We start from the raw sequence: 27,662 nt of genomic DNA on the forward strand, positions 1-27,662 counted from the left end.
GGCCAGGGTCCTGGATGGAACTCCCTCCCGGAGCCACGGGGCGGCCCTTGGTTGCCGTCCCAGGTGACCTGAGGAGTCACTAATCGCTAGTGCGGGGGAGGGCAAGTCTGGGGAGCTGGGCGTGGAGAGGATTCTCGGGCCGAGGGGAGAAGGGCAGCGGAAGGAGGAGAAAAAGGAGGAAGGCGGAATAAGAAGTGTAGGGAGTAGAGGAGGAAAAGGAGGGGCTCGGAAAGAAGCAAAGGAAGAGGGGAGAAGCCGTGAAGCAGTGGAAGGAGAGAGGGGCAGACGCGGAGGGAGGGGAGCAGCGGAGATGGGCGGAGTCGCCGCAGCGGCCGGCCGAGGGGCGGGCAGAGGGAGGGGGTGTGTGCGCGGGTCACATGGTCGCGCTGCCCTCCCAGTCAGCCGTCCTCGCCGCCGCGGTGCGCTGGCTGCAGGAAGCCGCCGCGCCGCCGCTTTTGTTGTCAGGGTCCCGCGAGGAGCGCCTCTCGCCGGCCCCGCTGTCCTCACTCTCTGAAGCCCGCTCTCCGGCTGCGGGGCCCGATCCCGGGCGCCCCGCCCGCTCTGCCCATGAGGGGGCCTCGCGACCACCGCTGCTTCCAGCCTGGGGCTGCGCGGCGCTGAGGCGGCGGCGGCGCTGCCCCCTCTGCGGCACGCGGGCGGCCTCGGCCCCCTGTCCGAGGGCACCATGGAGGTGAATGCGGGTAAGAGCCGGACTGCGGCGGGTGGGGGGACGGCAGAGAGGACGCTGGGAGCCCGCCTGGGCACTCGGAGGGCGGCGGCAGGGGGTGTCCCCAGGACTAACGGGGCAGGGTGGGCTGCTGAGCGCTGCGTGTCAATCTCGGGCTAGGTTCCCATAGACCCCCGGGCCGCCCCGCGCCCGCCTTTCTGTCTCCCTGCATAGCCGCAGCGCGCCCGGCGGCGCCCAACCCGGCCCCCCCCTCACATGGCCGGGCCGCGCGAGCCACGTGCGCGCTGTGTTTACGTTCGGCGGCGCGCGGGAGCCGGTTGGCTGGGCGGGCGAGTGACGCGGGATTACATAATGATCGCTGAGGCGGTGGCAGCGGGCGGGGACACGTGAGGCCGCTCGGCTCCCTGACCCACATTCCCCGGGGCCGCAGGGACACGTGGGGGCGGGGTCGCGCGCACGCGCGCAGGCTGGGAGCGCCGCAGCCTCCCTGGTGGCCCCGCCCCTTTGGAACCCTCCGTTCTGTGACGTGGCAGCGATTCCTTCCTCCCCCGCGGGGTTGCACACTGCGGAGGAGCCCGCGCGTGCGCGCCTGCTGCTCCCCGCGGACGAGTTCCTGGGACCAGTGCTGATCCGCAGTGTCCGGGCCGCCGCCCGCGAGGCCGCGAGGTGCGGATTTCCAGCCGCCTGACACCTGGGGATCCTGACGGCCGCATCCATTGCAGAGCTAGAGGAGGAAGTGCGGGGCGAGGCCGCGCCGCAGGACGAAGGAGGTCCCTGGAGGGAAGCGTGGGGATTCCCTTGATGGGAGACCCTCGGAGGAACTCAAAGGAGCTTAGATGTCGAACAATGCTCTGTACTTTGGATAGCACCCGTCTTTGTTAGGATGCCGCCTATTTACCGAAAAAAATGTTTTCTGTTGGACACGACTTGTCTTAGAAACCCCGTCTTAGAAACAGCTCGAAAATTCCCTCGGGCTGGGGTTTTACTGTAAACGGGTCACCCCGTAGCTAATCATTGAGCTAACGTAGGGTCTGGATGACTCAGGTGACTGGGAGACGTTATATAAGTCTGGCTGTTACTCATTTAAATTAAAAAATTTAAATGTATGAGTCGCTTCTTCCTAAACCTGATCAAGAGGATTTGGCTTTATAAATACCATGTTCCCTTCCCCCTTTTGTCTGCCCAAAATGATGGCCTTTATACAGGTGACATTACAGAAGCAGCCAGTTTTTGTTTTTATTTTTTTGAGGTATATGAGCCTCTAAGAATAATGTCTTGATAAAGGAAGTCATCTAGTTGTATTTTAATTACCTAATGCGTTTTGCTCAGCGTTTAAGGGTATTTTAAAAAATGCAGTGACTCTGTCGTAGAATTAAACTTTCCCGTGAGTGGAATTTAGAGGTTATCAGGTTCATCCTTTTACTACCCAGCCTTTATCATAAATTTTCCAGTTTGCTACCACTGGCTCAGTTGGGTAAGAAGTTTTTTTCTTGTTTGCGCCTTTGTGGAACCTGATCACTGATGCTAATCTTAGCTTTGGGAGCTACAAATTGTAAACACTTTTCTGGATGACAGTTGAGCATCCCTTCCCCTGGTTCATTTGTTCCAGTTTCAGTTCTCATCCTTTGTTTCTTGTTCATTGTTGTTTTTTCCTGATCATTCATCGTCCTTATTGTCCTGTGGGATATAACACCCGGAAGTAAAATTGGCCCCCAAGGAAATGCTTGGACAATTACCAAGTTCCTAGTTGCTCTCTTCATTTTGGATTCTGCTGCAAATGAGTTTTCTGGCAGGCTTATTATTATTATTATCATCATCATTATTTTGGCTTATTGCTTTGCTGACTCACAGTAACCTTGCAGTCAGCTAGGACCTTTCATGTGAACTATTTTTGAAGCTGGGTTCATTCATTGTTCACATAATTGCTTGACCTGAAGTGTAGGCATTTCTAATTCTTTTTCTTCTAGTTTCTTTGGCCTCAAGTTCAAGGGTGTTATAAGGTGTTACCTAGTATAGTAAGAGGGAACTTTAAAAAACATTCCCTTTAACTTCCTTCAAATTGTTTTTTTTTTTTTTTTTTTTTTTTTGTAGAGACAGAGTCTCACTGTACCGCCGTCGGGTAGAGTGCCGTGGCATCACACGGCTCACAGCAACCTCTAACTCTTGGGCTTACGCGATTCTCTTGCCTCAGCCTCCTGAGCAGCTGGGACTACAGGCGCCCGCCACAACGCCCGGCTATTTTTTGGTTGCAGTTTGGCCGGGGCTGGGTTTGAACCCGCCACCCTCGGCATATGGGGCTGGCGCCCTACTCATTGAGCCATAGGCGCCGCCCTTTTTTTTTTTTTTTTTTTTTATTTGGCCGGGGCTGGGTTTGAACCTGCCACCTCCGGCATATGGGACCGGCGCCCTACCCGCTGAGCCACAGGCACCGCCCTCCTTCAAATTGTTGTATTGACTAGGGTGGGTTCAAGTTCAGTGCTGTGTGGCACACCTCTGCCCTTCCCTTTAGGTTCATATCAGTTGATAGACATTCAAGCAGTGGTCATTTAATCTTACTATCCTGACACCCTGTTTACTTTCTCCACGAATGATACAGATATGAAATATTGATGTGTTAGGAGAAATTGACTACACATTTTTGTCACAGAAAGATTTTGATTGAGTATACTAAGTTTGTAGAAGTAAAATACAACTCATTGTACACATCATAAACATGGCTGTAATTTAATTTTAAAAAGTAGAAAAGTATTCCTACACAGTCTGTTCTTACCTCTACAAATATGTAGTCAACAATTTTTTTCTAAACTTGGGGAAAAAATCAGGGATATAGGGCAAAGAAATGTTTACTTGCAGAGATAAATAGCAAGATAATGGGAAGAAACAGTGAAGTAGGAAGCTGCTTTACTAGTCAGCAGGTTTAAGGAATCCAAAAGGTGGTGTGGAAATAACCTACAAAGAAACCACATTAAAAAAATGAAGAGGGCAGCGCCTGTGGCTCAGTGAGTAGGGTGCGGGCTCCATACACTGAGGGTGGCGGGTTCAAACCTGGCCCTGGCCAAACTGCAAGAAAAAATAACCTGATGTTGTGGTGGTTGCCTGTGGTCCCAGCTACTCAGGAGGCTGAGGCAAGAGTATTGCCTAAGTCCAAGAGCTGGAGGTTGCTGTGAGGTGTGACACTACAGCACTCTATCGAGGGCAACAAAGTGAAACTGTTTCTAAAAGATAAGAAAAAAACCAAGGGATAAGGATTAGTTTTGTTTGAACTATTCTCATTAAACTCTCCCAGTATAATGATTGCAAAATAATAATCACCAATATCTTGTTAAGCATGTACTATGTGTCAGGCCCTTTACATGGGTTTCTTACATTAATTACATGGGAGGGGGGTGGGTTGTTAGAGGGAGGGTTAGTAGGGGGACCACACCTATGGAGCATATTGCAAGTACAAGTTGGATCTATCAGGTATAGAACACAAATGTCTTAACTCTGAAATTGGGTGAATGAGGTGAAGGCTATGTTGATTAGTAGGATATAACACTCCAATTCGTACAAACAATACATTGAATCCCATAATGGCGTAAATGTATTCATGATTCATGTACAAATGACTTAATAAAAAAAAAATTCCGTGAAGTAAGGTGCTGTTGCCACCATCTTGATGAGGGGCTGTGTAATTTGAAGTTAACGTAAATTACCTAGGCAGTGGTAGAGCCAGAATTTGAATCCACGAAGTCTTATTGGGGAGTACAAACTGTTAACTGCTGTGCTGTGATGGAGTTTAGCCTATATAACCTTTGAAGATTTATGTACAGCTTGGTGTGAAGGACATAGTATGTGGATCCACTTAGTGATTCCTAGTGATATACCTCATACCTGGAGGAAAAGGGCAGACATCTGCAGAGCCTCCTCATTTCTTTATTCCTCTCTAAAAAATTTTATTTATTTTTTATTTTTTGAGATAAGAGTCTCACTATATCGCCCTTCGTAGAGTGCGGTGGCGCCACAGCTCCCAGCAACCACAAACTCTTGGGCCTAAGCAATTCTCTTGCCTCAGTCTCCCAAGGGACTACAGGTGCCTGCCACAAGGCCTAGATATTTTTTTTTGTGTGTGTGTGTTGTACTTGTCATTGTTGTTTAGCAGGCTGAGGCCGGGTTCAAACCCGCCAGCCCCAGTGTAGGTGGCCACTACCTTAACCACTGAGCTACAAGTGCTGAGCCTCTAAACAAATCTTGTTACCCTTCCAGCACTTGGAAGACTGAAGTGGGTGGATTGTCTGAGCTCACAGGATCGAGACCAGCCTGAGCAAGAGTGAGACCCTGTCTCTAAAAAATAGCTGGGTATTGTGGTAGGCGCCTATAGTTCCAGCTACTTGGGAGGCCGAGGCAAGAGAATCGCTTGAGTCCAAGAGTTTGAGGTTGCTGTAAGCTAAGATGCCATTGCACTCTACCAAGGGTGACTAAGTGAGATTTTATCCAAAAAAAAAAAAAAATTTTTTTTGTCGCCAGTCAAATTGTTTTTTTTTCCAGACAGTAGATTGCACCTTGGCTTCCCTTCTGCAGTAATTTACATGAAGACAAAAAATACTATTTTATAAAATAAGTCATTTTTTTTTTGTCACCCCATTTAAACAGACATGTCACCTTGTCTGGTTTTTTTTTTTTTTTTTTGGAGACAGAGTCTCAAACTGTTGCCCTGGGTAGAGTGCTATGGCATCATAGCTCACAGCAACCTCCAACTCCTGGGCTCAGGTGACCTCTTGCCTCAGTTTTATTTTATTTTATTTTTTTTTCTATTTTTAATAGAGATGGGATGGGGGTCTCGCTCAGTCTGGTCTTGAACCTGTGAGCTCACCTGCCTTGGCCTCCCAGAGTGCTAGGATTACAGGTGTGAGGCACCATGCTGGCCCCTTGGTTCCCCCACCCCCCCCTTGATCTCTGCCCCATTTAGTGTGCTTCTCAGTAGTTCACAGTCATCTGTGTGAAACATAGCTCACATTAACACGTATTTCCCCAGGTGGTCCATAAGGCCTTTTTTTGGTGGGGGACTATACTGTTCTTTGGAGCCCTGACACACAGGACACAATTGGAACTGGAGTGCTTCAATTAGATTTACTCTACCGCCCTGTGAGTAGGAGATATCAATAACTCACCTCTAAAATGAGGAAACTGGGTGCCCATAGCTCAGTGGTTAGAATGCCGGCCACATGCACCAGGGCTCAAACCTGGCCTGGGCCTGCTAAAATAAAAATAAAATAAAATGAGGAAACTAAACCTCTTCAGTGGTAAGGCTTCTATAGTGTTCTAAGTCACAAGGCAAAAAAGTATAGTCATGACTTGAAGTCAGGCATACTTTCTAGGTTGGTGGGCCTTGAGAACAGGAGCATTTAAGTAATTCACAAGCCTGGAAAAGGGGCAAGAAGATCCCAGTGTATGCAGGAACAGTAAGTGCTTCTTCGCAGTGCAAAATTGGGTATCAACATCTGGCTTGTCTGAAGTTGACTACTGGGTAAGTCCTTGCCTGGCAACCGGGCCCAGCTCCAGGGTCCTTTTCAACTAAAAATAGAGAAGGCTCTGCTTTGCCTCAGCTAATTTTAGCTCAAGGCATATAAGAAGTACATTCTGCCTGTTTTTGGAGGTGTTGGGACATGCTGGTTTTGGGATTTTACCTTTTTTGCATTATCATCAAAAACTATGTGGGCAAAAAGGACTTTAATAATCTCTTTTACGAACACCATTTCAATCTCTGTAATAAGCCGGATACTTTCATTTTATAGAGGATGACTCAGGCTTAGATTGAAAGTGACTTGCTTGCTCAGGTCTTCTCCCTAAGAAATGATAGTTTGGGCTAGGCACAGTGGCTCACAACTGTAATCCTAGCAGTCAGGGAGGCCAAGGCCAGGAGGATCACTTGGGCTCAGGAGTTCCAGACCAGCCTGAGTAAGAGTGAGACCCTGTCTCTACGAAAGAAAATAAAATAGCTGGATGTGGTGGTGTGGGGTTGATAGTCCCAGCTGCTTGGGAGGCTGAGGAAGGATTACTTGAGCCCAGGAGATTGAGGTTGCACTGGGCTATGTTGATGCCACAGCACTCTAGTCAGGGTGTCAGAGTAAGACTGTGTCTCAAGAAAAAAAAGATATTACAGTACAATATCTGTATTGTACTACAGTACAAGGTCTGTAGTTGACTACCTTCTTAAATTGACCACCTCTTAACCCAGTTTTCATAGATTGGACATGTACCACATGTACTCAATGGAAGACTGACTTCTGTATATTGACCACTTTTGTAAGTTGTATTTTGACCCCTTGGACTGTGACATACGATATTAATTTACCCCTCAGTAACTTGACCAGTTGAGTCCATCTATACCAAGGGATAGAAGGTATGGGCTTTGTCCCTCAGTCGTATTATTTTTTTCTGTAGTATAAGTTCTTTTTTCGTGTTTTGTTATTATCATATATTGGATTAGGCCTAATGTCCTGTTGTTTACCACATGTTGCAGAAGAGTTTTTCAATGTGAAGGAGGGTCTGAATTGTAGGTACATCCTATAGTTGCTGAAAAATTGTACAATTAATCAAGATGTTGCCCAAAGGAAAGAACTTAGAGAGCTGACACTGAAGGAAAAGTTTGATCATCTACATTTTCTAAAAAGCAGTAGCCAAAGAAAGATAGCAGAACATTTTGGTGTTAGCAAGACCGCCAGTCTACTCTACTGGTAATAGACAACTGTCTTGGCCACCTACAAGTGAATCATCTAGCAAACTGACACTTAAATTTGCCTGTAAACACTACCTCAAAAATCCAACCTCTTGACCAACATATTTAAAATGCACTGCTGAGCCTGGCTCCTGCAGTGGGTCCTTACTAAAACACAAACCTGTGGCTGCCCACAGAAGCAACTTCACCTGCTGCATAAGTTAATGCTCTGGATGCTGTTCTTTGGATTGGTTCTGCTTGGAATAAAGTTCAGCCAGAAATGATACAGTAGTGTTTCAAGAAAGTTATTTGTCACAACCCCAAAGCGTGATGTCCTCCATGTGACAGTTCATCTCCCATGGCAGTGTTGGAAGGAGTAGATTTTGCTTATTTCATTTTATTGGATGATGAGGTGGGAACCTGTAATGAACCTGACCCAGAAGCAATTTTCCAAATGATACTGACCAAAGTACAACCAACGTAAAAGCACATGTAGCGGCAGATAAAGTGGAAGAAGCAAGTGATGATGTTACAGAAATTGCAGAGACTAAAAGAAGAGGATGTCGGGCATCTGATAATGTAGTTGAAGTCATTTGCTGTGGAAAAATGTTCAGGTATACTGAGTGGTGTAGCCAGTGTTGAGAGTGCTTTTTCCACTTGTATTTGTAATAAGAATAAGATCAAGATACTCTTTTTTTTAGAAAGAGCAATTAAACCATTAGAAAAAGTAAATGCATTGATTTTGTATGACACTGCACATATGATTTTACTGTTTTGATGATGTAAGATATTTTCTAATAAAAGATGTACAAGAAAGTAAAGTACATGTACATATGAGTACAGTAAGCCTAGTTTTTTACGTTGACCACCTCTGTAGACAATTTGTTACAGTCCCTTGGGTGGTCAGCTTACAGAGGTTCTACTGTAGTTTGTACTCTGGAATTGGACAGCCTTAACGTTCAACTCTGGCCCTGCCACTTAGTTGATATGTTACTTATCCTCTCTGAGCTCTGAGTTTCTCATTTGTAAAAATGAGTTAATGAAAGTTAATTCACAGAGGTCTTTGAGGATGAAATATAATGTGAAATTGTGTCATTTTATTCTTGGCATCCAGTAGGTGCTTGATGACATGCAGTTTCATTTTATTTTCTTCGTTGGGTTGAGGAACTACTGGATGTACTCCTTACCTTCTAGGAAACTGAAATTAAAATTTAACCTATATGAGTTGCTAACAATGAGGTTGGTAGATGGGTGTCTAACAGCAAGAGTTACATGCTAAGACAACTAAATTAGCACTGAAGGTCTTGCTGGGAGACTGCAGCTGCTTTTAGCTGGGTCATCCTGATCCTGTGGTGCCTGGCACACATGTTTGAAATCTCTAAAGATAGGCATTGAATTTTAACTGCATTGTTAAAAGCCGAGTGATTTTCCTTAGGGTTGATTTTGGAGCTTTTGCAAAGAAGTTTTCTGGGTAATTAGATATAATACAATCCATTGCCCAGTCAGTGCTTCTAGCCAGTTCTTACGCTGTTTGGATATCTCTGATTTCTGAAAGTTTATTTCTCAGCTAAGATAGTCAGAAGACTTTGTGAATAAAATGACTATTAACTGCTAGCTTTGGGAAAGTCTTTCATCTAAGGAAAGATATCACTTTTTTTTTTTTTTTTTTTTTAGCAGTCCCAGGCTGGGTTCGAGCCTCTCACCTCCATGCACGGGGCTAGCATTCTAACCACTGAGGTGCCTTTTTTTTTTTTGAGACAGGTCTCTGTCACCCTGGATAGAGTACTGTGGCATCATAGTTTATAGCAACCTCAAACTCTTGGACTCAAGCGATCCTCTTGCCTCAGTCTCTGGAGTATCTGGAACTACAGTCATGTGCTGTTATGCATGGCTAATTTTTTTTTTTTTTTTTTTTTTTTTCAGTTTTTGGCCGGGGCCGGGTTTGAACCCGCCACCTCCAGTATATGGTGTTGGCGCCCTACTCCTTGAGCCACAGGTGCCACCCCTAATTTTTCTATTTTTAGTAGAGATGGGTGTCTCGATTTTGTTCAGGTTAGTCTCAAACGCCTCAGCTTAAGTGATCCACCTGTCTCAGCCTCCCAGAGTGCTACTTTTTTCCTCCTAAGATAGTAGGCATGAATTTAGTACCTAAAGCACTACTTTGGAAAAGGCAAGTAACTGTGAGACCTTCTTTTGGGACTTCATTGTGGATAAGAATACTATTTTAAGGATCAGTGCCTGTAGCTCAGTGGTTAGGGTGCCAGCCACATACACCAGAGCTGGCCTGTTCAAACCCAGCCCAGGCCTGCCAAACAACAGTCAGAACTATAGCCGGGTGTTATGGTGGGTGCCTGTAGTCCCAGCTATGTGGGAGGCTGAGGCAAGAGAATTGCTTAAGCCCAAGAGTTGGAGGTTGCTGTGAATACCACGGCACTCTCCTGAGGGTGATAAAGCAAGACTGTCTCAAAAAAAAAAAAAAAGACTACTATTTTAAGATGTCCTAAATGAAAACACGTGTGGAAAAAGGAGCACTTTGCTATTACCTGGGATTTCTCATATGAACTTCAGATCTCTTTTCTTTTTTAATTAAAAAAATTTTTTTTAAAAACCTGGTTTCTTGTACCCATTGTTGTTTGGTAGGCCCAGGCCAGGCTTGAACCCGCCAGCCTAGGTGTATGTGGTTGGTGCTGTAACCACTGTGCTATGGGCACCGAGCCAGATCTCTAACATGTTACAAAAGACAGCACAGTGGTTTTGCCCAGTAACATGTCATTAAATACACTTCTAGGTAGAAGTAGTTTATCTTTGAATTCACAGGGTATTAATAAAATTCAGGCAGTTGTAGCTATGAAAATATGAACCTTTAAAACTATAGGCCAATTTCCGGGCGTTGTGGTGGGCGCCTGTAGTCCCAGCTACTCTGGAGGCTGAGGCAGGAGAATCGCTTAAGCCCAGGAGTTGGAGGTTGCTGTGAGCTGTGTGATGCCATGGCACTCTACCGAGGGCCATAAAGTGAGACTCTGTCTCTACAAAAATAAAAAACAACTATAGGCCAATTTAGTTGAAATTCACTGTTTGGAGCCATTTTATGTTGTATTTTATTATTTTATTTTATTTTATTTTTTGAGACAGAGTCTCTCTCTCTCTCTTCCTGGGTAGAATGGCGTGATGTCATTATAGCTCACAGCAACCTCAAAGTCTTGGGCTCAAGTGATCTTCCTGCCTCAGACTCCCTAAGTAGCTGGGACTATAGGCACTTGCCATGATGTTAGCTAGTGTTTCTGTTTTTAGTAGAGATGGGGTCTCGCTTTTGCTCAGGCTGGTCTTGAACTCATGAACTCAAGTAATCTACTCATCTTGGCCTCCCAGAGTGCAGCCAATTTAAAACGTCATTGTGCAAAGAAATGCCTGGGGGAGCTTATTAAAAATGGATATTCCTGGGGGAATGAGACAGCCTAGAGAGAAAGAAGGAGGGAGGAGAGTGGGGGAAAGGAAGAGCAGAGAGTGGGAAGGAGGGGTGGGGTAGGAGTCTTGATGTGTGACACACCTTTTGGGGGCAAGACAACAAGTATAAGAGGGACTTTACCTAACAAATGCAATCAGTGTAACCTGGTTTCTTGTACCCTCAATGAATCCCCAACAATTAAAAAAAAAAAAAAGGATATTCCTTGGGCTGAGTACAGTGGCTCACACCTGTAATCTGAGCAATATTGGGAGGAAATTAGTTGAGGCTTCTAGTTTGTGACCAGCCCGGTAACACAGTGAGACCCTGTCACTACAAAAAATAATTTAAAAAAAAAGGAAAAAGAAAAAGAAAAAAATTAGCTGGTGTAGTGGCGTGTACCTATAGTCCCAGTTCACCAGAGGCTGAGATGGTAGAAGGATCACTTGAGCTTGGGAGTTTGAGGTTACAGTGAGCAGTGATGATGCCACTGCATTCTAGCCCAGTGACAGAGTAATTTCTAAAAAAAAAAAAAAAAAAAAATTCTTGATGCTTTTTCCAGTCTGGATAGGGCCTTGGAAACATAAATTTTGAAAAAGCACTAGCTAGTTTTGATGATATATCTTATATAATATTATTAATAATATTATTAAATACTATTTCTCTGGCTGATGAAAATAAACTGAACCTTGGAAAGCTTGTGTTCATAGCGTAGGGGCATTTAGATTATAAAATCAGTAGTAGATGAAAACTGCCTTGGTCACTTTGTCTTCTGTTGGTTTGTAGCAGTGTTTCTTAAACTTTAGTGTGATCAGAATCACCAAGAGGGTTTATTAAAATTTCTGACATAGGCTTAGCGCCTGTCGCTCAGTCGTTAGGGCACCGGCCATGTATACCAGGGCTGGCAGGTTTGAACCCTGCCCGGGCCTGCTAAACAGCAGTGACAACTACCACAAAAAAATAGCTGAGTGTTGTGGTGGGCACCTGTAGTCCCAACTGCTTGGGTGGCTGAAGCAAAGAGAATCTCTTAAGTCCAAGAGTTTGAGGTTGCTGTGAACTGAGACCACTGCACTCTACTGAGGGTGATGTAGTGAGATTGTGTCTCATAAAAAAAAAAAAAAATTCTGAGGTAGTAGACATACAGTGGGGGCTACAAATTTGCATTTCTAACAGATTCCAGGTGATGCTGCCCCAGTACAGGGACCAACCACACTTTGTTTTTTTTTTTTAACTCATTAATATTTATTAATATTTCTCCTACTTACTTTAATAGGCCAAGCAAATCCAGGTATTTATAACTTAATTTTACATAATAAACTAAAAGAGTTAAATAAATCCAAATGTTAAGCATAGCACATCTTTCTGTATACTTTCTGTAAAGCTGATAAACATCAATAAACAATAAACGTGTGACCAATGTCATTCACAAACTAAGATTCTCAAATTCCTGGTCTCAAGTAATCCCTTTGCCTCAGCCTTCCAAAGTGCTAGGATTATAGATGTGAAATACCTTGCCTGGCCTTCATAAACTTAATATTCTAAAAGTAATAAATCTTGTATTAAAAGAAATATCATTTGAAAAATAGTCTCCACAAAAAAATACAAACCTCTGTGCCACCTATATACAGAGCAAGTGGAGGGAGGGATTTAGCGAAACCTCACCAAATGTGCACAATGCAAGGGAACATTTCAGAACAATTTAAGAGTATATTATAAATGTCTTACCACAAAAAATAAGTGAGGTGATGGTTATGTTAGACAGTTTGATTTAAGCATTCCACATTGTATATCAAATCATCACATTGTGCCCCATAAATACATAGTTATGATTTAATTAAAAAAAAGAAAAAAGTTTGATTTAAGCATTCCACATTGTATACCAAATCATCACATTGTACCCCATAAATATATACAGTTATGATTTAATTTAAAGAAAAAAGAAAAAGAAATAAAAGGAACACAAAGTTGCCATACATTTTGTTCTTCCCAGCCTCTGGCCCTCCATACTTAGAACCTTCACTGCCCTCTTCAAACACAGAGTGAAAACTGTGCCTCATTATTCATCTGAGCGAGGTGAAGCTTCTGACCAATATTCTGCAGTGGAAGTGGAAGCATCACTGTCTCCAGAGCTAAACTCAGCCTGGGCTCTCTCTTGCTCATCTATCAAAGCCTCCTCATACCAGCTGGAGAAGGAAGTGGGGTCAGACCCTTTGACTCTGGCCAAAAATTCTAGGACTTTCATCTTGCTGGTTTCAGCATGAACTCTTGGACCCCACAAAAATTCATAGTGTGGAGGGTCACTATAAGGCACCTGTCGATATTCCAGATAATTTTCCTGCACCCAATCCACAGTGATGAGCTTTCTGGGCTCCCCATAAATGAAGTGCTCACTCCCAGCATACAATCCCATCATATTCAGGAAATCCCAGATGCTTTCCTCAGAGGCACAGTTACCCTCTATGAATATCACACCTAGGACAATTATCAAGAGACCATTTTTAGGCATGCTTGGGTTGTCACCCACACCCAGCATCTCATAAGTGAGATTTAGTGAGTTGACAAGGGCATAGGAGTGGCCAGCGAGGTCCACTTCCTCCACATCAATGCCAAAGATCACCTGCAAGCATTTAGATGCTTTATTTAAAATCACAGGGAATTGGCTATTACTTTGGGCCACAACCTGGAGCATTTCCTCTTTTGTGATGGGCTCCTTTGATCTATACTTGACAATCAGGAAATGCACCAAATCAGTCACCTTTTCTTCTAGTGGATCTTTGAGAAAATATTCAGTGTTGATTAAGGATTGCAGAGAGCTTAAACTCTCCTCCACTTTTTGGTTGTTGGGCTCTTCATCTGATATGCTCCATGAAATGGAAGAGGAGCAGATGCTCGAAGAAATATGAGGAGGACTCAGATTCTCAGCAGCAAACTCTTCTTCCTCTGAACTGTCTGAAACCAGTATAGAGGGGGATGAGGAGGAAGAGGAGGAATAGGAAGATGAAGTAGGAGAGGAAGAAGATGAGGAGGAGAGGAATGAGGGGTAAGGGGAAGAAGGGAGTGTGGGAGAGGGAGAGAGGGAAGAGGAAGAGGATGGAAAGGAGAAGATGAAAGAGGAAGAGGAAAGGAAAGAGGACTCATCCTCCTCACTGGCAGGGAGGGATCTGTACTTCGTCCAATTCCTGTAAGTCAAATGGGTCCTCAATGTCTTGCTCAAAGGAGAGGCGAGGATGCTTTGGGGAGACAGACATGATTATTCTTTTTTTTTTTTTATTATTTTTTTTTTATTAAAATTTTTTTATTAAATCATAACTGTATACAATGATATGATTATGGGGCATCATACACTCACTTCATAAACCATTTGACACATTTTTATCACAGTGGTTAACATAGCCTTTCCGGCGTTATCTCAGTTACTGTGCCAAAACATTTACATTCTACATTTACCAAGTTTCGCAAATACCCCTGTAATATGCACCACAGGTGTGATCCCACCGATTCCCCTCCCTCTACCCCCCTCTTCCCACTTCCCCCTATTGTTAAGTTGTAGCTGGGTTATAGCTTTCATGTGAGAGTCCCAAATTAGTTTCATAGTAGGGCTGTGTACATTGGGTATTTTTTCTTCCATTCTTGGGATACTTTACTAAGAAGAATATGTTCCAGCTCCATCCATGTAAACATGAAAGAGGTAAAGTCTCCATCTTTCTTTAAGGCTGCATAGTATTCCGTGGTATACATATACCACAATTTATTAATCCATTCGTGGATCGATGGGCACTTGAGCTTTTTCCATGACTTAGCTATTATGAATTGGGCTGCAATAAACATTCTGGTACAAATATCTTTGTTATGTTGTGATTTTTGGTCTTCTGGGTATATGCCCAGCAGAGGAATTACAGGATTGAATGGCAGATCTATTTTTAGATCTCTGAGTGTTCTCCATATATCTTTCCAAAAGGAATGTATTAATTTGCATTCCCACCAGCAGTGCAGAAGTGTTCCCTTTTCTCCGCATCCACGCCAACATCTCTGGTCTTGAGATTTTGTGATATAGGCTAGTCTCATTGGAGTTAGATGATATCTCAAAGTAGTTTTGATTTGCATTTCTCTGATGATTAAAGATGATGAGCATTTTTTCATATGTCTGAAGGCCGTGCGCCTGTCTTCTTCAGAGAAGTTTCTCTTCAAATCCCTTGCCCAGCCTGCGATGGGATCCCTTGTTTTTTTCTTGCTGATGCGTTTGAGTTCTCTGTGGATTCTGGTTATTAAACCTTTGTCAGAGTTATACCCTGCAAATATCTTCTCCCATTCTGAGGGCTGTCTGCTTGCTCTGCTTACTGTGTTCTTAGCTGTGCAGAAGCTTTTTAGTTTGATCAAGTCCCAGTAGTGTATTTTTGAAGCTGCTTCAATTGCCCGGGGGGTTCTCCTCATGAAATACTCACCCAGACCAATTTCTTCAAGGGTTTTCCCTGCATTCTCCTCTAGTATTTTTATAGTTTCATGTCTTAGGTTTAAATCTTTAATCCAATGAGAGTCTATCTTAGTTAATGGTGAAAGGTGTGGGTCCAATTTCAGTCTTCTGCAGGTTGCCAGCCAGTTCACCCAGCACCATTTGTTAAATAGGGAATCTTTTCCCCACTGAATGTTTTTAATTGGCTAGACATGATTATTCTTGTCAGGAGAGGCAGATAGGAGTGTGAGCAGGAGTGTGAGTGATGAGATTCCACAGACCTTAGCAGTCTGGAAGTCCTCCTGTTGACCTGATGTGGCTCCTTTTAGGATTGTCAATTCTTCAGACCAATGTCCTAACCTCTCTTGGCTCTCAACTGATCCTGGAATTCCTCCCTCTGCTGATGTCACAGGCTGAGCTCAAAGCTTTCACTTCCCTGTGACACTCTCTCAAAACTCCTGAGATGGAAATCAGGAAACAGCACCACTGAAGACACCAGCCAGAACTTCCCAGAGAGAACTGGCACAGCCGGACCAACACACTTTGAGAGTGGTTGGTTTGTATTTAGGGACCACAATGCAGGAAAAACATTTTATGAATTGTAAAGCTCTAGCTTCACTCTGGTGGGTGATAAGTGGATCTGACTATAGAAGGAGTGGATTCACACCTCTGTCCTCAAGATCAATACTAGGCATATGCTTAATGAATAAAATAATAGATGGACTGGACCACATTATTGATTTTTTTTTTTTTGTCTTTCAAAACGAAGTGCATATAGTTGAATTTATGCATATTAAGTTTTTGTATGATAAACAACATTGTGTGGTTCTTGGTATAGTAGTATATATGTTTTATGTTCTCTGTTAGGTTATACTCAAAGCTTTTGAGAGTAGTGATTGTGCATATATACACAGAAACTGGTGCTGATACACATCTTATATCTAATTATAATGTGTCAGACTAACTGTGGTTTAAAATTTCTCTGCTGCTTTATTCTTGCCTGTGAAAAAACACGAAGAACAAATATCTTTCTATTTTGGGAGATTGCTTTGACTTCATGATTTTGCTATGTGATTTTTTTGTTTAAAAAGTGACTGATAAAATATCCATCTTATCTAGATAAAAAATTGATAAGGAGTCATTTCCCTTGAACAGAGGAAGGGTTTGTTTTTCTCTTTTTTCTTTTTCTTTTTTTGAGGCAAGGTCTTGCTTTATTTCCCAGGCTTGAGTGCCAGTGGCATCATCATACTTCACTGCAATCTCAAACTTGTAGACTGAAGTGGTTGAGTCCTGCCTCTGCCTTCCCAGTATCCCAGTAGGTAGGACTATAAGCATGTGCCATCATGCCTGGCTAATTAAAAAAAATTTTTTTTATAGAGTTGGGAGTCTAATTATATTGTTCAGGCTGGCTGTGGTCTGCTGATCTCAAGTGATCCTCCTGCATCTACTTCCCAGTGTTAGGATTACATGTGTGAGCCATTGTACCTGGCCAGAGAAAGTTTTTATTTTAGGGTAAATGCTTAAATTGCATTTGTCACTTTGGGAAGGTGCAAAATTTTCCACTTTACTGCTCAGTATAGTCATGTAGATTATTGTTAGAAACGCAATGGCTTTCTAGTAATGTTTTGTATTCTGTACTACTTGGGATCTGTCTGTGTTACTAGATGTGGCAATTATGAATGCAGAGGAGTAGGTCTTAAAAAGAATGGATGGCAGGCTTTTACCTGTGAAAGTACAGAGGCACTGAGCGTGTAGGTGCGTAAGGTCTAGTTGAGAAATAGGTGGAAACAGGCAAACAGTAATTTTAAGAGTTCGGGATGGTGGTGGAAGAGATATAATTAACCTTTGTATGTAATGCACTCGTAAAAAGCCAATATATGTTTGTTGATGATGGAGGGAAGAAGAAATGAAACCACACTCGACCTTGTTAGGATGAAAATTACTGTGTGGTATGGGATTTGGAAAAATAATGTATTTGGCTATGAGGTTTCTCTTTAGAACATTTTATCTGTTTGAGGGAAGAAGTTTAAAATTATATCCTGAGAATAATATTAAATGTTTCTTAACCTGGGAAGTCAACAGTCCAGGAGGTCAAGAGGGGTGGTAGAGGTTATATTGGTAAAGTTGTGAGTTGTATTTTGACAGTAGCTCTGTGAAGAGGGAATGAGCTTCAGCCTTACTGTTCTCTTAGACCATGATTTCTTCCTTTCAGCCTCTTTTACATCTATAAATAGTCAGAGGAACACGTAGTGAGCCTGAATTCTTAAAAGCCGCTTAAAGATGAGTGTGGTCTGCAGGTCCAATGGAGAATACAGTGGAGAAGGGAGAGTATGGAGCTGGGCATTAGTGGACAGTCCGAGAAGCCTTCAGAGAGCATCAAAATGGAAAGGTGTTGAAGTAATGGTGTGAAGGCTCCCCAGTTTGAGATAAATCACTTTATCTGGAGTACCAAATGTTTCATCTGTTCTTGATTAGCCTGCATTTTAGCCAAGTGTTGGGGGGACACAAATGATGAACTCTTTTCTAGGATTGTTGAAGGTATAATGAAGGAGGTAAAGAGAAGATTAGAACCAGATTTTTTCATTAAACTGTTTCCTCTAAGCTGTGAAGTCACTCCGAAATGTGTTTCAGTCCTTTTGGGAAACGATTAAAAATGAAAAGCTTTAGCTTTGGATCTGCATGTGCTCAGAACAACCAAGGCAGTGAGAAACCCTTCTCACTTTTTAAATCAGAAGGAGTTATTTATATGTGCTTTGAACTTTGTGAAGCAGAAAGAATAATAGGAGATCAGTAGCCTCTTTTTTGATTTGTTTTCTGAAAGCACTACTTTTTTTTTTTTTGCAGTTTTTGGCCGGGGCCAGGTTTGAACCCACCACCTCCAGTATATGGGGCCGGCGCCCTTCTCCTTTGAGCCACAGGCGTGGCCCCATTGATTTTTTTTTTTTTTTTTTACCCTTTCTGTGCTAAGCTCTCAGTAGTGGTTCTTTTCTGTTGAGATTTGCAAAAATAAAACATAGGTATTATCTTGTATCTGATGATCTGATTTCACTGTTTTCTAGGAGGTGTGATTGCCTACATCAGTTCTTCCAGCTCAGCCTCTAGTCCTGCCTCTTGTCACAGTGAGGGTTCTGAGAATAGTTTCCAGTCCTCCTCCTCATCTGTTCCATCTTCTCCAAATAGCTCCAATTCTGATACCAATGGTAATCCCAAGAACAGTGATCTCTCTAATATTGAAGGCATCCTGAAGAATGATCGAATAGATTGTTGTATGAAAACAAGCAAATCGAGTGCACCTGGGATGACAAAGAACCACAGTGGTGTGACAAGTAAGTTTAGTTTCTAAAGGTTGCTGCCATTCATTTCAGATGCAGTTTACTTCAACTTTTCATTTGCCATTATATTTCTAGGTATAATTTTCATTCCCTTCTGGGTCATCATAGATCAGAAGCTAGGGAAGAAATCAGTGATAATTTTAGAAGTTATAGCCTAGGGGCCATCACAATTGATTCCTGCCTCAGAGCAAAATAAGATACATATTTACATATTCTGCCTGGCCTCCTTAGGGTACATCTTTTTACCACATACCTTTCTTCTGCACTGCTGGTACTGAATCTTGTTCAGATTACTGCTCTTTGTGGGAATGAGTTAACTTTCATGCAGTTGGAGTTGAGAACATTTGAGATTAGGAAACAGAGCAGCAGTTGGGCACGGTGGCTTACGCCTGTAATCCTAGCACTCTGGGAGGCCAAGGTGGGTGGATAGCTTGAGCTCACAGATTTGAGACCAGCCTGAGCAAAAAAGCGAGACCTCCATGTCTACTAAAAATAGAAAAACTGAGGTAAGAGGACCACTTCAGCCCAAGAGTTGGAGGTTGCTATGAGCTGTGACGCCACAGCACTCTACCCAAGGTGACAGCTTGAGATTCTCTCTCTCAAAAAAAAAAAAAAGGAAACAAAGCAGGATTGAGATAATCAGATGAGTAGAGGGCTTGGACTTCTACATGAGTGGAAGTAAGAAGGATTGGTATAGGGGAGGGTGAGGAAGGGATGGGACCTATCTAGCTTCTGTAGGGGAATTGAACGAATACATCTGCCTGTGGGGACATCCCTTTGCACCTTTTTTTCCCTTAAGACAGAGTCTCTCTCTTGTCACACTGGGTAGAGTACCCTGGTGTCATAGCTCATAGCAATCTCAAACTCTTGGTCTCAAACAATCCTCTTGTTGCAGTCTCCCAAGTAGCTGGCTCTACAGGAGCCAACCACAATACCCAGCTGGTTTTTCTATTTTAGAAGACATGGGGTCTTGCTCTTGCTCAGGCTGGTCTCGAGTTCTTGAGCTAAGGCAGTCCACCCTCCTGAGCATCCCAGAGTGCTGGGATTACAGGAGTGAGGCACCATTCCCGGCCTCTCTTTATACCATTTATCGATTGACTCTGTGTCTTAATTCTTATCCAAGAGAATTATTTTTTTAGTTCTAGTTGCATATCTCCTGTAAAGTTAACTAAATTTACAAAATTTTGGCATGTGTTTAAAATCAGGAAAGGAAAACAACAGCTCTGTGGGGTATTTTTTGACAGTGCCATAGGCAGCTTGTTTAAAAGGAAATTATGATTACCTTTGATTTGTTAGTTTGGTGTGAAGATTTTTCTTTTACATTACAGAAGTAGATATGTATCTTTTTAGGGCACTTGGAAGTTTGATGAAATAAAATATTCAATTGAAATGAAAACGAACAATTCCAGCTTTTGACTTCATGTCTGTTCGTGTCCTAGAATTTAGTGGCATGGTTCTGCTATGCAAAGTCTGTGGGGATGTGGCGTCCGGATTCCACTATGGAGTTCATGCTTGTGAAGGCTGTAAGGTAAAGCATGCTTTTGTTTCTTTAAATAAACTATTGATTTTGAGATTCAACAAGTTGGGGTTAGGTTTACCATTTTCCACAATCGATACTGGGAGGAAGAGAGAAGTACACTTTTCTTAAGTTTGAAGTGTTTTTTGTAGTGTATAAACATAATCTGTTTTCAAAAATATTCTTACTTCAGTTAAAAGTATTTCTTATTTCTGTTAGATTTTGATCAAAAGAAATTTGCTGTCACTGTAAGTGTACTTATGGTGTGAAACCAAGTATACTACATGCCCATTCATTAATGTACAAGGCACAGTTCCTGGTGGTAGGGAAATAGCAAGGAGCAAAATAGACCAGGTACCACTCTCATCTTGTTGAAATTTAGTTTAAACCAAGCTTTGAATTAGATCATAAGATACTTTGAAATTCCAAAATGTCAGGTATTAGGAACTGGGAATAATTCCTAGCAACTTGTAAAAAATGTGATATCTAAAAAAATAATGTTAAGTGAGTAAAATAATTTTGAATATAAAAAACACTTGGTAAAGCTACATTTTATTGGGAGAGAAAATATTTTCTAGGGTGGCTCTGAATGAACTGTGAGTTTGGTACGGCTAGGTCACTTCACAAGCTAGTCAGTATTTTTTTTTTATAGATGTTGCATTTTTCCACAGTTATAGAAATTCTATAAATATTGTTTTAGCTTTTGCAAAATATGCAAAGAAATTGTAGGGCAGACATCTTACTTTATAGCTAGGAAATAAAAGCACACACTGAATGAGCAGAATTGTGTGTTCTTGATAAATACATATCTTTGTAGTACTTTCTTAAATACGATGGGTGGTGCCTGTGGCTCAAGGAGTAGCTCACCGGCCCCGTATACCTGAGATGGTGGGTTCAAACCCGGCCCTGGCCAAAAACTGCAAAAAAACAAAAAGCTCTTATAGTGTCTAAGTCAAGCAGACAGTATCACAGTAATAAAATTTAAAAATGTTGTATTCCACAAACAATATAAATTCATGAAATGTGTAGTTAAGATACTCAAGGAAAATACAGTTTAATTTCTTTTTTTTTTTTTTTTTTTTTGAGATAAGGTCTCACTATATGGCTCTTGGTAGAGTGTCATGGCATCATAACTCACAGCAACCTCAAACTCTTGGGCTTAAGTGAGAGTAAGCCTCCTGAGTAGCTGGGACTACAGGCACCCGCCACAGCCTCCTGAGTAGCTGGGACTACAGGCACCCGCCACAACGCCTGGTTATTTTTATTTTTTATTTTTTTTGCAGTTTTTTTTTGTCTGGGACTGGGTTTGAACCCACCACCTCCGGCATATGGGGGCCGGTGCCCTACTCCTTTGAGTCACAGGCGCCATTATTTTTAGAGATGGGGTGTTTCTGTCTTGCTCAGGCTGGTCTCGAACTCCTGAGCTCAGCCTCCCAGAATGCTGGGATTATAGCGTGAGCTACTGCACCTGGCCGTAATTTCGTGCATTGTGTTTTTGAGTTTTCTTTTTCTTTTTTTTGCAGTTTTTGGCTGGGGCAGGGTTTGAACCCGCCACCTCCAGCATATGGGGCTGGTGCCCTACTCCGTTGAGCCACAGGCGCCACCCTGTTTTTGAGTTTTCTGATGTTCCTAGAATCATTAAGCTGGAGATCTTTGAAGTCCTGTCACAAAACATGTAATCAAATTGTTTGTGGAGTAAAGGCAGCTGTTTGTAGCCTTCTGCTTGGTGGCTGTTTTTCCTTGGATCGTTACCTGTTACTGACACTTAGGCAGGGGCATCTGGCATGCATAAATAGGCCTTGCCTGTGTTGGCACATTCAGGAAACACCAATATCTACTAATATAATCTGAGGTCTAGTGAGGGAGTTATAGCTATCAAACACTGTTCTCAACTTTTTCTTTTTCTTTTTTTTTGAGACAGAGTCAACAAAAAACTGTCAGTCTGAGTGAGCCACTTTTGCCCAGCCTTTTCTCAATGTTTTAAAAATTAGTTATTTGGCTGAGCTCCTGTAGCTCAGTGGCTAGGGTGCCAGTCACATACATCGGAGCTGGTGGGTTCGAACCCAGCCTGGGCCTGCCAAACAACAATGACAACTACATCAACAACATAAAAATAGCCAGGTGTTGTGGCGGTGCCTGTAGTCCCAGCTACTTGGGAGGCTAGGGCAAGAGAATCACTTAAGCCCAAGAGTTTGAGGTTGCTGTGAGCTGTGACGCTATGGCACTCTACCGAGGGCGGGCCACATAGTAAGACTCTGTCTCAAAAAAAAAAAAAAATCAGTCATTTATATTTCAAGAGTTTTGGAATTTGTATGTGATTAAAAGTATGAGATGGAAACTGAGGCTGCAGGCAGGATCTCTTGAGAGGATGAAGTGTAGTTGTTAGAAGGGATGCTTTGGGCAAGCATAAAGAGTCTCCAAAAGGAAAAAGACTTCTGTTTGACTAGTTGGTGTTGGTGTTTACTCATGCCAGCACGAATCCGTTTAAACTCTTGAGTGTCAATATATATTTCCCTCTGTTCAAAATTATTTCCCAGGTAGCTATTTATATACTACATAGATAGGGATGGGGCAGTGCTTATAAGGACTTCATTTGGACATTATTAAATCTTCCTGTGTTCTTAGGGTTTCTTTCGGAGAAGTATTCAACAAAACATCCAGTACAAGAAGTGCCTGAAGAATGAAAACTGTTCTATAATGAGAATGAATAGGAACAGATGTCAGCAATGTCGCTTCAAAAAGTGTCTTTCTGTTGGGATGTCAAGAGATGGTATGTTTCCAGTTTAAAGAGTGTTTTTAAAGTGTATGGAGCTTGGCTTTTATTTCTTAGCATAACAGAACTATAAGCCAGTTACCAGTAGCCCTTTTGTACTTTGGATGAGCATATTTTGAAAAACACATTTTGATGCTTTGTAGGAAAGCAAATTTATTAAAGTCAAAGTTTAACATTGTTACCTCAGAGATAGCTTTTGGCTCATGCTTCTTAAAAAAAAGACCATTAAAAAAATAGTTTTATTACCTTTTTTTCTAAGAAAAGTTTTGTTTTTCTTGATATAGGAATCTTTAGCTCCTTTGTTTTTGATTTCTTAGCATTACTGAGGAACTCATTTCTTTTTTTTTTTTTTTTTGGAACTCATTTCTTACATTAATTATCTCTCTCTCTTTCTTACCTGAAATGATAGTGTACTTTTGGGGCATAGATTTTGAACACATGGAAAAGAGATGCAAAATTGAAAAAAAAATTAGGGTCTTGAATAGAGGTGATTCCTCAATTTTAGCATGAGCCATTCCTACTAAAATAAGTTTTGTGGTATTTTGTGGGACTGTAAGTATTATCTGTGGGTGATACTTTTGGAAGGTTTGAGTCTTTGTTGTGCTTAGGGACATCTTTTTTTGGATAGTTTCTGTTTTAAGTAACATTACAGAGGCATGAAGTTTTCACAGGGATTAGTTTAGTAGGTTAATTGAGTTGCCACAGATGAACTTCATATTTATTTAGCAAAGGGTCATTTAAGCAATCCTTTAAGTTACTCTAATATCTTACTGATACAGAAGTAGAGTACTGCAATAAGGAGTTTCTTGACTAACAGTTTTCAGCAATTGATATATATTTTTTTGCAGTTGTTTGAAATATTTTAATAGACTAGAAGTACTAGTACTATAAAAAGAATTGATGGATATTGTTACTGCCCCCAACCCCCAAAATAAAACAAGCAGTCATTTGTGAAGGAAGGAGTAGAGGTAAAGGATGAGACCTAACACCTTCTAAGGCTAGCTTCTATAAGAATGGAGGATAACTGATTTCATTTTTACTTATTTCATTGATTTAAATTAAAATCCAACTAGAGTTTTTTGCCTCTACAACTGCATTTCTATTATTTGTGGGGTGAGTGCTTTTTTCTTTTTTTCTATTTTTTTTTTGTTTGTTTTTTTAAGATTTTTTTGGGCAAGGTGTGGGCAAGATGGGAGGATTGATTGAGGCCAGAAGTTTGAGGCCAGCCTAAGCATGAATGAGACCCCATCTCTACAAATCAGTAGCAAAATAAGCAGAAGGTGGCAGTGCACAACTGTAGTCCCAGCTTGTCATAGCTTTTGGGAAGTTGAGGCAGGAGGATCTGAAGAGCCCAGGAGTTTGAGGTTGCAGTGAGCTGTGATGATGCCACTGCCCTCTAAGAGGGGTGACAGAGTGAGACCCTGTCTCAAAAAATTCTTTTCTAGGAAGACAAAATGTAGAGACTCAGTGATTTAATAGTTAGATCTTGACACATTACAAAAATGAATTGACAAGGGTCAGATATTCAGGGACTGATGGGACCTGCTGGGTTCCATTAATGTTAATGGATGTGGATAGCTGAATCCCCATGCTTTCTTGAGAACAGAGCCTTCAGCTTTGTTAATAAGATGTATAGCAATGCTGGTGTGCTTGAAACTGTGGTTTTCATTAGTTAATTTCATATTTTTTCCCCTTAGATTTTGCTTATAAAATACCTAGGAGATAGATCTTCACCCTAGCTTTGTTTTAGGAAAATATCAGAAACTATTGTCTCCTTTTCCCACTTCAGCAAATTTAAAAAAATTTTGGGCCAGAGACATGTAGACACATTTTTTATGTGTATGACTAGATGCCATAGCTGTCAGAGATAATTTTGTATTATTTTTTTATACAGATAGGTCTTGTTTAGAGTATAGATGTTAAATATCTTTTTCTTCAATAGCTGTTCGGTTTGGTCGTATTCCTAAGCGTGAAAAACAGAGGATGCTAATTGAAATGCAAAGTGCGATGAAGACCATGATGAACAGCCAGTTCAGTGGTCACTTGCAGAATGACACTTTAGTAGAGCACCATGAACAGACAGCCTTACCAGCCCAGGAGCAGCTGCGACCCAAGCCTCAGATGGAGCAAGAAAACATCAAAAGCTCTTCTCCCTCTTCTGATTTTGCAAAGGAAGAAGTGATTGGCATGGTGACCAGAGCCCACAAGGATACCTTTATGTATAATCAGGAGCATCGAGAAAACTCAGCTGAGACCATGCAACCCCAGAGAGGAGAAAGGATCCCAAAGAATATGGAGCAATATAATTTAAATCACGATCATTGTGGCAGTGGGCTTAGCCATTTCCCCTGTAGTGACAGCCAGCAGCATCTCAATGGACAGTACAAAGGGAGGAACATAATGCATTATCCAAATGGGCATGCCATTTGTATTGCAAATGGACATTGTATGAACTTCTCCAATGCTTATACTCAAAGAGTATGTGATAGAATTCCAATAGATGGATTTTCTCAGAATGAGAACAAGAATAGTTACCTGTGCAACACTGGAGGGAGAATGCATCTGGTATAGTGAAATCAATTTTTTGCTCATCTTGTATCAAGGAAAGCCTTGAAGGTTTTCTTTTATTTTGGGGGGTGGTATCAGATTTATAGAATCAGTTTTGTGTAGTATTTTGGGTCAAATAGTTTTAATAAATAATATTTTTTGAATGACCTAATTTGACACAGAACTAGGTACAAGCATGTGATTTGACTGATACTGTGATTGGGGTAGGATTTTATCTAAAGTATGATTCATGTAGAATTATCCTTTAATTCTTAGAAATCCTTTTGAAAATTTAGGCATTCTGATTAATTAGTTCCCTAATAGCTTTGGGATTTTTCTCAAAGGGCTGATCTTTTAGCTTGCCATAGTCAGAAATTCTTTGATTTCTGTGGGAGGAGGTATTTTTTCAAACCATTGTAATGCAAAAAGGTCTTTGTATGTAGAACATAGATGTTTTATTGTTTGAGAATTTAGGAATATTTTAATTTTCAATAGATTAGTTCCTAAGGGTTTTCTTAGACTTCATCCTATGAGATGAATTAATGTTACTCGTATTATCATTCAAGTTTTTTAAATCAAATACAACATTCTGCATGAAAGTACAGTGTTCTTATTCAGCCAAAATTTCATCAAAACCATCAGTACTGCACCATTTCCAGTTTAAACCATGAGGTCCTTTGAATAATGCTTGATATTTTCTACTGTCAGGTAATTAAAGTCTTCTTTTTTTATTTTCAAAATAGTTGACTCTGCTTCAGTCTTCATGTTTAGCTGCTTTTGTTGTTTGCAAGTATTTGATTCCATGGACATTATATTTTGTTAGGTGTAGTGGCTCCCTTAAGGACATAAAAATCTGAGGCGTTTAGGTTCGACTTCATTATATTCTCCATGGTTTTATAGTTATCTCATTACTGAATCTTGTATGGACTTAGTGTATTTAAAGACTGATTTTACTAATAGAGTATATGGTGCATATTTCATAATCTTTTTAGTGTTCTTTTTTTTTTTTTTTTTTTGTAGAGACAGAGTCTCACCATATGGCCCTCGGTAGAGTGCCGTGGCCTCACACAGCTCACAGCAACTTCCAACTCCTGGGCTTAGGCGATTCTCTTGCCTCAGCCTCCCGAGCAGCTGGGACTACAGGCACCCGCCACAACGCCCGGCTATTTTTTGGTTGCAGTTTGGCCGGGGCCGGGTTTGAACCCGCCACCTTCGGTATATGGGGCCGGCGCCCTACCGACTGAGCCACAGGTGCCGCCCCTTTTTAGTGTTCTTATGACTTTTTTTTTTTTTTGGAGTAGAGTCTCATTTTGTCACCCTCGGTAGAGTGTCGTGGCATCATAGCTCACAGCAACCTCAAACTCTTGAGCTCAAGCAATTGTCTTGCCTCAGCCTCTCAAGTAGCTGGGACTACAGGCGTCTACCACAATGCTCAGCTATTTTTAGAGACAAGGTCTTGCTCTGGCTCAGGCTGGTCTTGAACCTGTGAACTCAGGCAGTCCACCTGCCTCAGCCTTCAAGAGTACTAGGATTACAGGTGTGAGCCACCATGCCCGGCCTCTTGTAACTTCTTGACTTCCCGTTTCACTTCATTCAGTCCTCACTTACAAGGTGCACCTTGTATCTGCAGTCATTGTTTCCTCATTGAACGTGTGGAAATTAATGGTCACACCATCGTTTTCTGAAATAAATGGTCAGTGACCTTTTTGAAAAAATGAGGCACCTTGTTATCTTTCCCTCTTGGAAATTACAACATTGTAATTCTGCTTATTTAGAAATAAGAGAGTTTTTTTTTTTTATGATGGACTGCAAAAACACACACACTTTATTAGGCTAAATTAGGATAGAAATAAGAGAGTTTTGAAATACGAACTAAATGGAGGTTTGGGCTTAGGCCCGTGACTTGTAGCTGTGTTTGTGTAAGTCACTAAACCTCCCAAAGTCTCATTTCCTTATCTAAGAAGTGGAAATTATAATCTGGCGTAACAGTGGGACTGAGAAACAAATTATGTGTGAATTTGTTTTGAAAACCATAAACCACTATATACCAGCATAAGGTGGCGGCAGGGTTACAAATTAAGCTTTTAAACCCGTGCAGCAGGTTTTTGAGATAGCTTATTTTAGATTATATTTTTGCTTAGGCTCTGCTACATCTTTTATGGTAAGTTATTTGCTATTTAAATTAGGGGACCAAGAGGCTTTTAGTAGTCAGGTGAG

General features: G+C 41.8%; 1 protein-coding gene across 1 annotated transcript in view; it reads left to right on the forward strand.

Annotated features, from left to right (window-relative positions):
• The first annotated feature begins 305 nt into the window (after positions 1-305).
• The window catches only part of NR1D2 (nuclear receptor subfamily 1 group D member 2), a 39,644-nt gene continuing 12,287 nt past the window's right edge, over positions 306-27,662 (forward strand). Inside the window, exons 1-5 of the mRNA XM_053599549.1 lie at positions 306-701; positions 18,337-18,603; positions 20,049-20,137; positions 22,751-22,895; positions 24,841-25,463. Of these exons, the coding sequence (XP_053455524.1) occupies positions 686-701; positions 18,337-18,603; positions 20,049-20,137; positions 22,751-22,895; positions 24,841-25,463 (1,140 nt within the window). The 5' untranslated portion in view covers positions 306-685. The remainder of the gene's footprint in view (positions 702-18,336; positions 18,604-20,048; positions 20,138-22,750; positions 22,896-24,840; positions 25,464-27,662) is intronic.

This window comes from Nycticebus coucang, chromosome 8 (genome assembly GCF_027406575.1).
Source record: "Nycticebus coucang isolate mNycCou1 chromosome 8, mNycCou1.pri, whole genome shotgun sequence".
In the NCBI taxonomy this organism is placed as follows: domain Eukaryota; kingdom Metazoa; phylum Chordata; class Mammalia; order Primates; family Lorisidae; genus Nycticebus; species Nycticebus coucang.